General features: G+C 43.0%; 1 protein-coding gene across 1 annotated transcript in view; it reads right to left on the reverse strand.

Annotated features, from left to right (window-relative positions):
- The window catches only part of UNC5C (unc-5 netrin receptor C), a 457,616-nt gene that overhangs the window by 57,871 nt on the left and 387,534 nt on the right, over nt 1–12,211 (reverse strand). The window contains exon 8 of the mRNA XM_084855645.1: nt 956–1,012. Within this exon, the coding sequence (XP_084711771.1) occupies nt 956–1,012 (57 nt within the window). The remainder of the gene's footprint in view (nt 1–955; nt 1,013–12,211) is intronic.

The raw sequence follows: 12,211 nt of genomic DNA on the forward strand, positions 1-12,211 counted from the left end.
GACTAAGGTGAGCTTTGAACTTGATATTCCCCAGTTTACTCACTTAGCTACATTCATTCTCAGAATTCAGTATAAAGTACTACAAAATCCCTAAAAGCAAGCCAGGATTTTCTGTAGTTCTCCTGTGGGAACCAGACTAGCTTGTGAAACTTTCCGCTATCTGCTTGTAACACATCTTCACTAATCCCAGTGTAATACTTCATGCCACTCTTTGCTTCCTTCCCCCTTCAGATATCTTTCCAAAAGGCTTGAGTACGTGATAGAAATGTAATGCAGACTTTTGGTGTAGGGAAAAGAATGCCTATCATTATTATTTTTAACCAGACTGAAATTATTAGATGTAAATAGATCAATATATATTTTAGTATGCCACTTTTCATTATTTTTATGTACAGAGAACATTAAAGAACATATTTTTAATATTTTGTTCTCCGCTTTCTTTAAGTCCCCTGCTGACTCCCTGTCGCACAGGTGAAAACTGAGAGATGTCCAAGAGGGAATGATCAAGCTCAATCTACTCTGTGCTAATGGAACTTAAAAGGTTCCATTTTGAAAATGCTGCTATTTATTTTATTCCATTTGTCAGCCTTCTCAGACAAGAGTAGAAGCAAAACCAGCCAGGGAGCCATTCCATCTTGCTATTTTCTCTTCCTTAATCAAAATCAAATGTTTGCAATCATTTTGTGCTTTCCAGTTTCCTTCTTTTGCTGGGATCTGAATACATTTTTCCTCTACATTTCTTGCTTCCACATGCTTTTCTGGCTCTCTTGACTCCCATCCCATTACCTACACTGGTTTTGCTAATATAGCAGCCAGTGAACCTCTTTAAAGCAAGCAAAATACAACTTTCTATGGATTTAGAACCTCCCTTTTCAGATGCACATACATCTAGGCTGAAAGTAAATCTTGGATCAGGAAATTAGTATCCAAGAACATAATATCAAACAACACTTACAAGAAAATCCATATTCATTCTGTGTTCTCTGTTCAGTTGAAATAGGGTAAATGAAACCTTTAAAAGAAAAAAAAAAGATGGGAACAAAATCAAATTAATGAAGGGAGCTTTTTATTTTTTTTAAAAAAGCACACATGAAGAATGGTTTAATTTAAAAATAAAAAAGGAAAAGGAAAGGAAACCCATGGTACTTTAAAATTCTGATTCAGCACACTATTATAATTTTGCATCTCCTGTCTGCTCAGGAGTCTCACTAAGAATTAATAAGTAGGCAGATTGAATTTCAGAGCCAAAAATCGGTCTCGAGTCACTAACTTTGGAGTGCTTAAAATCTTTCTTTTATTGAGCATAAACTCTAATGGATCTAATTTATTTCAGACATCAAGGGTCATTAGCATATGGAAAGTCTTCTTCCCCCAATCCTTGCCATATGCTTTAATTCCCAGGACATATTCAGAAGGGCTCTAAACAGTTTTTTTTTATTTAATTATAGTAGCTTGCTGTTGGCCTAATAGAACTGAAAGAGGCTTGTCATCCTTGGTCAGGGGTTAAATACCCATTTACCCAGAGCTCAGCCCATGCAAAAGCCACATTCCCCCGCTCCCCTTTTCCCCTAGATTCCCGGGGAATGGCTTTAACCTTCCTTTTAATAGAAATCCAATAGGAATTATCCAGGGAGCAAGCAATTTGCCAGGGAGTTGGAAATGGAATGTGTTCCATTTGAGATCGTTAGAAAATCAATAGGAGCCTTGAGATCATAAAGTAATTTATTTGAGATTTTGAAGGTTTTGTGTAATATTGACAAAATCATAATACAATTCAATTTTTTTTCCTTCTAGAGACAAACAGCATGAAAAGTGACTTTCTTCCTGATTTCCAGTGATAATGCAATGCTTTAGCGCTTTTTCGTTTTCTAGGCAATCTGCCCTGCAACTCCTATGATAGAGAACATTATTTTTCTTTGCTTTGTGCCAACAGAGACATGCTCACCTGGAACCAAGTTCCCACTGAGATCAGTTGGAGTTACTTCCAAGTAAGCATCCTCAGGATCAGGGCACCAGCTGGAATTAAGTTGGCCCACTTACATTTGAATAAACCGTTTTTGGGCAGAAAACACTGTAGTATTGGTCACTCAGGAGGTGAAATGTCTGACGATTGTCAGATACAGAGGGGGATGCTGGTACTATTTCCAGGCATATCTCTCTCAACAACACAACTTGAAATAAAGAAATCAAGAAACAATGAAATAAAGTAATACTAAATGGAAAGCAGTCGTGTTTGTGGAAGACCTAATCTGTAAGAATTAAGGATTCCTGTCATTTCAGACTTTGAGCATCTCTACACCAGCCTAAAATCCCACATTTAAGATGGGGCTTTCTGCTTCCATTTTAAATGCAGGATCATGATGGGCTCCCTTTACACGTGCTTCCTCCCCCGCTTATCTGAGTCTTTGATATGTTTCATTATACAGCTGCCAAATGGCACTGTGGTCTAGCTCCACTTCTTGTGGCTTTTCCTTTTTCATGGAGTGAACTCAAGAAGAACACAAGTGGAGTAATTTGATACCTCATTATCTCCGATCTATTTAAAAACTGAATAAAGGTCATTTAGTGCAAAGAATGCCCTGGAGGTTAACAGTGTCATCTAAAGGTCCCGCAAACATCCGTGAGTAACCAATCTCAATAGCAGCATAAAAGCTCTGTGTGGAGAAGCCCTTTATGGAGCTAGCAATTATTTCACGAGGCTTCTGAAGGTGTGTGGCCCTTGGGGTGAGATGGCGAGGTTGTTTGAAAGGAACCTACAAGCGGTGTTTGGTTGCCCTGTAAAGAAATGCATTTCCATTGCAGACCTCTCCTCAGGGGTGTATCCTCTAAAGAGTATCTTGGTGGGACCCAAGGCATTCTGCTGGGGCAGCTTGTTTTTGGACAAAATGTGTATGCGTCTACTCCTGACGCCTAACATGGGTGGAATCTTGGGTGGAGTCTAAGGCAGGGATGCAGAACCTCAGGCACAGGAAATCCAGGCTGCCAGAGGCCCTCATCTGCCCCTCCAAGGTTCCCCAGATGGCCAGGCCCCCTTTCCTTGGCCTTGCCCCCTTTCCCCCAACCACCAATTGTATGGTTGTTACCCAGCTTTTGTGAGTCTTTTCTCCATGGCAAAAGGTTGAATGGCCTCTCCTAAGGTAAGAAGAGCTTTAAGTTAAAGCATGTTAGCATTTTTGGTATTTTGACCTCACCCATCTTGCCTCCCAGTGTCATGCCTCCCCCAGACTCCTCCGAGGATGAAGGGGAATGGCAGACTTCAGAACTGGGGGAAGGGACTAGCGCAGAAGGAGCCTGAGCCCTCTCATCTCCTGTGGATGCTCTTTGCCTGACTACAGCTTCCCCAGAGGACTCAGAGGGTGAAGTTCCACTGAACCCAGCAGAGCGAAGGCAGCTTCATGTAAAAGAACAATGGAGGCGAGCTGCTGCGTGTTAAAGACAAAGAAGCTCCCAGAGGCCTGATTGCCAGCAGCTGTTTCAGGACGCTGCCATTAAAAGTAGGAAGCAGGTAGGGGCAAGGCTGCTGGAGAACAACATCATTTACACACGCCGGATCCTGTCAGCCTTGACCCTGAGCCTTGCTCACATTCCCTTGTGTGTTGGACTTTGGACTGGGAAACGGACTTCTCTTTGCCACATCACCTCGGATTTGAATGAGTGGTAAAGTTTCCCACTTCAGCCTCCTTTTCCCCCTCTCAGCTTTTGACAGGTTTATGACCATGTAATCAGCCAGTGAGTTATCACCACCAGCTGCGGTCAGCTGGCAAGAACTGACACCAGGGCTACCCCCTTTGGACTTCAGCCCCGCTTGCCACTGGAATGCAGCCCCCGAGAGCTTCTCTGAAATGGAATTTGGCCCTTGGGATGAAAGAGGTCCAACACCCCTGCTTTAAGGGATCAGTGCTGAGTCTGATGACACCCCCAAGACCTACCACTGTGAATGCCCAATGCATACCCTTGTGACATACCTTCTTGATAAGACTTTAAAGAAATTTTTGTATAAAAGAGCACCCAACTAATTCCCCTAGTTACACAGTGCCTGCAAAAGGCTTTTTCACCTAATGTAGACTAGACTGGTACATAGAGACAGCACCCCCAAAGGAGGGTAAGGGGAGACATGATAGTGGTCTACAAAATTATGCATGGTGTGGAGAATGTGGATAGGGAGACATTTTTCTCCATCTCTCAAAATACTAGAATCTGGGGTCATCCTATGAGGCTGATTGGTGGGAGAGTCAGGACAGATAAAAAGAAGCGCTTCTTCACACAGCACATAGTTAAACTATGGAATTCGCTACCAAAGGATGTAGTGATGGCCACCAATTTGAATGGCTTGAAAAGGAGTTGGACAAATTCCTGGAGGAAAAAGGCTATCAATGGCTACTAGTCTTGATGGCTATGTGCTACCTCCAGTACTAGAGGCAGTGAGCCTATGTACACCAGCTGCTGGGGAACATGGGTGGGAGGGTGCTGTTGCACTCATGCCTGCTTGTGGGTTCCTGGTGGACAGCTCATTGGCCACTGTGTGAACAGAATGCTGGACTAGATGGTCCTTGGTTTGATCCAGCATGGCTCTTTTTATGTTCTATGCAGTAGCTGTTAAGGGCTTTTTAAGTAACTTTGGATTGGTATACAGAGTCAGCACCCCAACTACTTCCCCTAGGTCCACAGCCCCTGCTTCCACATTGTTAAGGCCTACATAGTTCCATGTATGGAAAACCAATGTGCATAGGCTTCAACATTAACACTGGTCAGCTTCAAGAGAATGCATAACTGCTTTGTCTTCCAAAAGGGAACAAGATGTTGGAGAGTGTGCATCCACAGCTGCAATATATACACCACTGGCTTTGGAAAACTGTGCCTCACTCTCTGAAATTGCATAGTCATGTACCTCAGTGAAAGCAGCTTTCAGCTGACAGTGTTCAGAAAATTCTATGCATGCTCTGAGACTATCAGAATGAAATGCCTCCAAGTGTGTATTTTTCTTACCCCTCCTTTTTGGTTTCCCCATTTAATTTACTATGTCATTGTCAGGACATATTTGGATTGCCTTGTCCCATCCCTCCTCAAGAGGCTATCAGCCTCCTCTCGCCTTTCTTTCAGAGCTATAAATATAGTAAATATTTACTATTTCTGGAGCTTGGCTAAATGCATGTGCTTGCTCTGGAGTACCAAGCTGTTGGGGGCAAAAACAGGCAGAACATCTCTCAGTAGAAGAGCTAAACCAGTATGTTGGCATATTGGCTTTGGAAAGCAGCTGCCTCCATTTTGAGGTCTACTGGCACTCAGGTTTGCCTTGCTGGTTCTGCTAAAAAAAAGCAGAACCTCCAGTAATGGCTACGTATCCTGTCTACCTTTGCTTTGAAAGATGTTTCAGGTGATCACCTGAATTACGTCGACAATGCTTTCTGGTGAAATTATACAAATGATTACACACCTCAAAGGAGTCCCAACCATACAAGCATGTACTAGGTACAGTTGTTGACTAAAATTGGTTCATCATAGAAATCACAAAGGGGAGATAGGAGTGTTTAAATATTCTTGCAGTAAGTGAGGAAAAGTTGCCCAACAATGAGCATAATGTACCCCAAACAGGGAGAGCAGACTAGCATAGCTCAAACTAAAACAATCTGGGCAGAGACTGCCACTAGCACTGTCCAAGAACAGTGTGACTAATCTATAATGTATGCACCCCAAATTGGGAGGTTAAAGCCTCTTTCTCCCCTGATCTCAGCTATCTTGATCCAGGTCATGATTTTAGCACTGCTACTTGCAGTAGGGAAACGAAAACAGCTATTCCCTGCCGACAGCTGCAGCTGGGTAGTGGGGAAAAGTGGGCACGGCATGCTGGGCTCTGCAAACCGCACAACTGGCCATGGGTTGACCATATGTGCCCTAAACTCTCAACAGACTCTGTTAATGACTGGGTTTGTCTTTTGCAAACACTTCTCATTGTTACTGTATTTGGCCTCATCTTAACGATAAGGCATGTGCTGTCTATAACACATTTTCAGATTCCTGATTCACATTACTAATAGTGGTGTGAAAGTTGCTTCCTCATGGCTTCTTCCCTACCACTCTCATACTGTAGGAATGGAAGAACCACATGGGAAGGCAACGTCTGGAAAGAACCACATTGGTCAGATCAGATGGTGTATTCACACATTCATGTTCACTAGTCAAGTGATGACTTGCATCTATGATTGAGCCATTGCAGATTTATCATATGTCAAACACAACACCGGCTTGAGATCAATCCAGTTCACCATAGGCCCAGTGCCCTTGTGCAGAGGGATCCCTACTGGGTTTAAGCTTTATTACCTGCCACCTTCAGAGTATGTGAATGGACACCAAGAGCCCCAAGTCATTACGGGGCATGAGAGTCCTGTGTGAGTCTACTATATCACCATCTAGCCCTGCCTCCACTATGTCAAGAAATGTGGGCCAAGCGAGGGGAGGAAGGGATAGAAATGGAACATTGTGACTGCAATGGAAAGGATGGCATGTGGGAGAAGTAATGCCTGTATTCCAGCCTCTCCCATCACAACTGTCCTCCCCCAGCCTGTCAAACAACTGAGCTACAGGCTGCGTGGCTGGAACAGTGTCATTTTGGTAGTGGCCAGCATATTTCAGTAGGAGCAGGAGGGCACCCACAGGCTACAGCTGGTGTATCTGCAGATCGCATGTGGCTCGTGGACCGCACATCTGCTCTATGTGGATCCCTCATATGAAAGGACTGTGCCCGTCAGTTTCCAATAAAGTCAGTTCACACATTTGACTACGAGCCAGCCAGCGTCAACTAATTCAGTGATGAATTACTGAATTCAGATGATTCAGATGAGAGTACACATCTGAATCAACTCGGATGGCAGATTTATGGTAATGGTGGGCTGACGCTGCAGCAGCAGCTGCTCCCAGTATGTGTAAGCCATGGCTTTGCAGCATGGTGTGATTGGGGGGAGGGGGGAACAATACCCAAACTTTCGGTATTGTTCAGCTGTTCTGAAAAAATGCTTATAAAGACACACCTCTCACCACTGTTTCTAAAGAAACACTTTTGAGTACAGGGATTTACTTTAAATCAAAAACTTTTAGCATCTTTCTGAAAAGACTTCAGAAAATTCAGGATTTTAATAGGATTGGCAGTGACCAGGAAAATATTTAGGGATGACAAACAATTGGTAATTGAGGACTGCTTTTTCACAAGATGTGAGCCTGGCCATCTCTTTAGAAGGTTGGTTTTTTTCATGCTTGCCTATCTGATCTTTCAGATAGTAAGAAAGGACATTTTCTTCTGATAATGAGGCAAATCTGCTGAGATTAGTACCTGTAATAATGAAAAATGACTTTTCTCTCAGCTTCAAAGTGAGAGCAGTGGGATTTGTTCTCCCCCCTCCTTGATCTATTTTGCTCACGGTATCAGCGCTGCTGCATGGCAAGTACCTGAAAGACTTCCAACTATCACTACCACATTTCTTTACTAGGATAAATGTAGAAAAAGGTGCTGTTAAATTTGACTCCGCAATAGTTGCTGGCACTGCTGATCTGTGCCTTGAGCAGCTGGTGTCACAGTCAGTAACTTGCTTTGAGAAAAAAGTAATTTAAGATGCCTCAAGTGGCTTTTGATGAAGGAAAAAAAATATTTTCAAAGGTTCTAGTGGTATTTGTTGCTAATTCCTTGTGTGTTTACTGCTGGAATAGTTACAGTGCCTTTAGTTCAACACTTGGATACACCCTTGCATTTAAATAATCTCAAATTATTCAGAGTGATGGGAATTAATCATTCCAGGTTTAGGGAAGAAAAACTAGGACACAGTTAGACTTAAGGCTTTGTTGAAACTTCAATTACCATTTACGTTTTTCCAATACTGACAATGATTTTTTAAAAAATCATTTTTGGCTCTATTTCAGCTTTAAACTTTGTAGCACTGGGAGCTCACAGACAGAAATTGTAGTTTTGTGGTGAAAAGCTTGCCTAACAGAAGACCATGTTCTTGTAATGAAGTCTCATGACCAAAAGGGAACTGGTGGGAACTGTCATCTTCCTAGTGAGCCCAACTCACTAGAAAGTTAAATGCATCTTTGCATTTAACAAGTTTTTAAAAATACAAATAGCATCAGAGGTGTGTATGTGATCATTATAACAACATAAGAATATTATCAGGATCAAAGCCATCATGGAAGGGGAATTTAACCCTTTCCTTCCCTGCTGCAGTCAAAAAGGTTACATTTTCTCTCCAGGAAAGATGTATTTCCGATCACTATCATTCTGCCCACGCCCAGACAATACTATTTGCATTTTTAAACACCTGCATGTTAAAAACAGTTATTGAATTTATTAGATGCCATTCTCAAGAAAGACTCAAGCTGTCTTAACAATAGGGATTAAAAGATACAAAAAATCCAAACAGCTAAATACAATCAACAATAAAACACCAGGACCCCCCCCCCCAATCAATTAAATGCAATAAACATCCCTAGTTTGGCCCTCAATCAAAGGAAAATTAGGTCCAAGCAGCAAAATCTCACGGGAAAGATCAGAGTATAGTGGAAACTACCAGTTTCTGGGGGGTACTGAAAAAACTCACAGTGAAAACTAAGGGTATTCAACAGCCTTGTATTTAAACACTAGCCTGATAGCCATGGGCAATAAGGAATTCCATGCAGGCAATAAGGAATTCCATGTAGGCAAGTGAGCAGGTTGGCAGAGCAGAAACAGAGTGTTCTTTCCCTTTTCTGAATCACAGCATAGGAGAGCTGCCAGAGGTGGGGCTGCCGGAGGAGGGAAGACCCCCCCCCGCACAGAAATACAGCGTGCTGTTTGCTAGACAGAGATGGGCTCTCTGTTCCTCCTCTCCCAATCTCCATCAGGCTAGTAAACATTGTTCAAGGAAAAAATATTTGGTTATTCTTAAAACCTTCATTTTTGATTCTACAATAGCATTTCTTCCATAACAAATTTCATCCATTTCATCATTCCCATTATTTTTCCTTTCCCATTGATTTTAATGGGATACCCTGCTGCCTATAACTTTGGTACCTTCCATCCAGTTAGCATGACAATTTGAGGCATTAACAGACATGCCAGATTTCAGAAAGACAGGTAAGAAGGCACCCATGTTATAGGCAGTGGTGAAGCATCAGCACACAAGCAAGTTAAGCACCTGTGTGAGTTTAGCAACAGGATGAGGAGGTCAGGGCAGTCAACTCTTCCCTGCCTTCTCAGAGTACGCAACTATATATATATATATATATATATATGTAAAAATAAATTCCTCACCTTCTCCAAGTAAATAACTTAGTTCTTCAGGTAAACAAACTCAATAATAGCAAAAACAAACAAACAAACAAACAAAAAATAGTTATGAAGATAGAAAGCTAGCAGGGGTGTAGGTGCTATCCAGTGTATTGTACTGAGTGCCACATGTATGAACATCTGCCAGTTGGACAGAAGCTGTGGGCGTGTGCTCAGTGTAATGAGCTCCTGGCTCTCAGGGAACAAGTTCGTTTCCTTGAAGCCAAGGTTACCAACCTGGAGAAGCTAAAAGAAACAGAGAGATTGATGGATGCGACCTTTGAGAACCTAATAGCAGTGTCCCAATCCCTGGTTGAAAGCTCCTCTGCTGTCATAGAGAATGGGGGTCTTGGGGGAGGAAGGTGTCATTCCGAGAAAGAAGGAAATCCCTTAGAAGGGACCCATTCCTTGGAAGATGAACAAATATACTCTTGCACTGAGGATGTGTCTGTGTGTGTGTGTGCGCGCGCGCGTGCGTGCGTGCAGAGGCTTGTGGTGGTGTGAGATTTGCTCATTAGACACAGCTGGGTTTGTGATGGGTGTGTAGACCTCATGGTAAAGTACCTGCCTGGTGTGAAGGTTGCAGATATCATGTACTGTTTAGATAGATTTGTAGATAGTGCTGAGGTGGAGTCAGTTGTCATTTGTACTAACATGGACCACGACATGGGGAAATGTAGTTGTGAGGTCCTGTAAGCCAAATTTAGGTTGCTAGGTAGGGAGGTGAAATCCAGGGCCACCAAGGTGGCTTTCTTTGAAATGCTACCTGTTCCACACACAAGGCCAGCTAGACAGGCAAAGCTGAGGAGATTCAATGTGTGGATGAGATAGTGGTGTATGGAGGAGGGTTACAGATTTGTTAAGCACTGGGGAACATTTTGGGACAAGCCATGCCCATGCCTGTAGAAGAGAGCCAGGCTCCACCTGAACCAAAATGGAACCAGACCGCTGACACAAAGCATAAAAAAGGTGGCAGTGCAGCTTTTAAACTGAATTCTGGGGGAAAGCTGACAGGAGCTGGGAAGCATCCAGTTCGGGTTGAATCATCCCTATGGGATGAAGATGAAAATGTTTCTGATTGCCCAAATGGAGATGGAGAGGAAAGGCCATGAGCACATGGTGAAACATGATAGCCAGTCAAAGAGGCTTAAGTGCAATAGAAGAAGATGCACATGCCAAAGACATCTGGGGAGGGACACTGCGTATGTGTGCTTCTATGCTAATGTTAGAAGCCTTGAAGCCGAATTGGGAGAGTTGGAATGCCTGGTTTAAAAGGAGAACCTAAACATAGTGGGCATTATGGAAACCTGGTGGAATGGAGAGAACCAGTGGGATATGATCATCTCTGGATATAAATTCTATAGGAAGGGTGTATTGGAGGAGGCGTTGCTCCGTATGTCAAAGCAGACTAGAAAACTTAAAAGGGGCAGACTTCTCCACAGAAGCACAGGGATGACAATACAGGGCTCCAAAACTAATTTACAATGCTCAGGGTGATCTTGAGATAGAAAACTTAATCAGGGAGGCCTCCAAACGAGGAACTGTTGTAATCATGGGTGACTTCAATTACTCCCACACTGACTGGATAAATATATGTTCCAGTCACGACAAAGAGGTTAAATTTCTCGATGCCCTAAACAACTGTGCCCTAGGAAAGTTGGTCATGGAACCAACCAGAGGGGAGGCGACCCTGAATTTAATCGTAAGTGGTGTCACCCAAGACCTAGTACGAGATATGAGTGTCATTGAACCAACTGGAAACAGCGACCCACAGTGCTATCAGTGCCTCATTTGTGGCCTGGCAAATAAACGCCTTTCCCCAGAGTCAAGCAAGAGGTTTCCTCCTCTTGCTGGCTATGCCAGCTTTTCCCAGATAGCAGGAGCAACAGTCCAGCACACAGCAGGCAACAATGCTGTGCGAGGGCCTGGAAGATGGTAAGAAACAGCTCACCTGCCCTTCAGAGTGTCCCAGTTCCCTTGACTGTGGCTTCAGGTCTCATAGCTGGTTGTATACAATGTAACACTGCACCGTAGCCTTCCATTAAAAAGGTGTATTCTTTCATTCCCTAGCAGGGCAGTGCTAAACATGTCTGCTCAGAAGTAAACTCAAGAGGACTTACGCAGAGGTAAGTTGGTAAAGGATTGCAGCCTAAAACTTATTTTTTTTCTGTATCTGAAAACTGGAATGTGACTCCAAAAGAAAATTACATAATGGAGACATGAAAGAGCTGTGGCACTTAAATTATGAAGCTGGTTGTCAAGAGGTAAGCACAAAGAGTGGTGTGCAAGGAAAGGAGTTTTCGCTGGGACTTTACTTATGTGTTAAAGTCTCCTTTTTCTCTATCAGCTGCAGGAAGACAAAGTGGAGAATGCTTTCAAGGTAACTCCTGGTGGTTCTTTTATTAACATGCTATTATTAAGTTTCTGTTAGATTTATGTGGCATGCAGGGTAACTGCTGTTCATTTTAAGAGTCTATCTCGGGGACCAGAGCCTGAGCTAGGCAATCTTTTATTTAGTGTAGTCAAATTTCAATAAATCAAGTCCTAAAGCACACAGAAACTTGCCTGCTTCCGTCAGTAGACTCTGTGTGGATCTTTCCATACTTTGTCTTACTCACAGTAGCAGAACTACTGATTTTACCTATGGCCAAATTGCTATTCTCATGCATGTTCAGAGAAATAGCAAACAACATTTTTTATATCTTTTAGAATCAGTTGCAGAGAATTGGCAGGGACATCTGAGTCAAGCACCTTTATGGCAGAACATACTATGATATCCTTTAGAAATGCTCACCTAGGCCAGCTTTATGTGTTATTCTGCTGGCATTTGCCCAGTGGCTGGTGGCTCTGGTGGGGTGGTGAATCCGCCCTGGGTTTAAGTCAGAATTCTAAAGGAGCTACCCAAGGTGCTTCACTTCT

This window comes from Heloderma suspectum, chromosome 5 (genome assembly GCF_057233095.1).
Source record: "Heloderma suspectum isolate Gila_16-S chromosome 5, 16-S_ref, whole genome shotgun sequence".
NCBI classification, from domain to species: Eukaryota; Metazoa; Chordata; class Lepidosauria; order Squamata; family Helodermatidae; genus Heloderma; species Heloderma suspectum.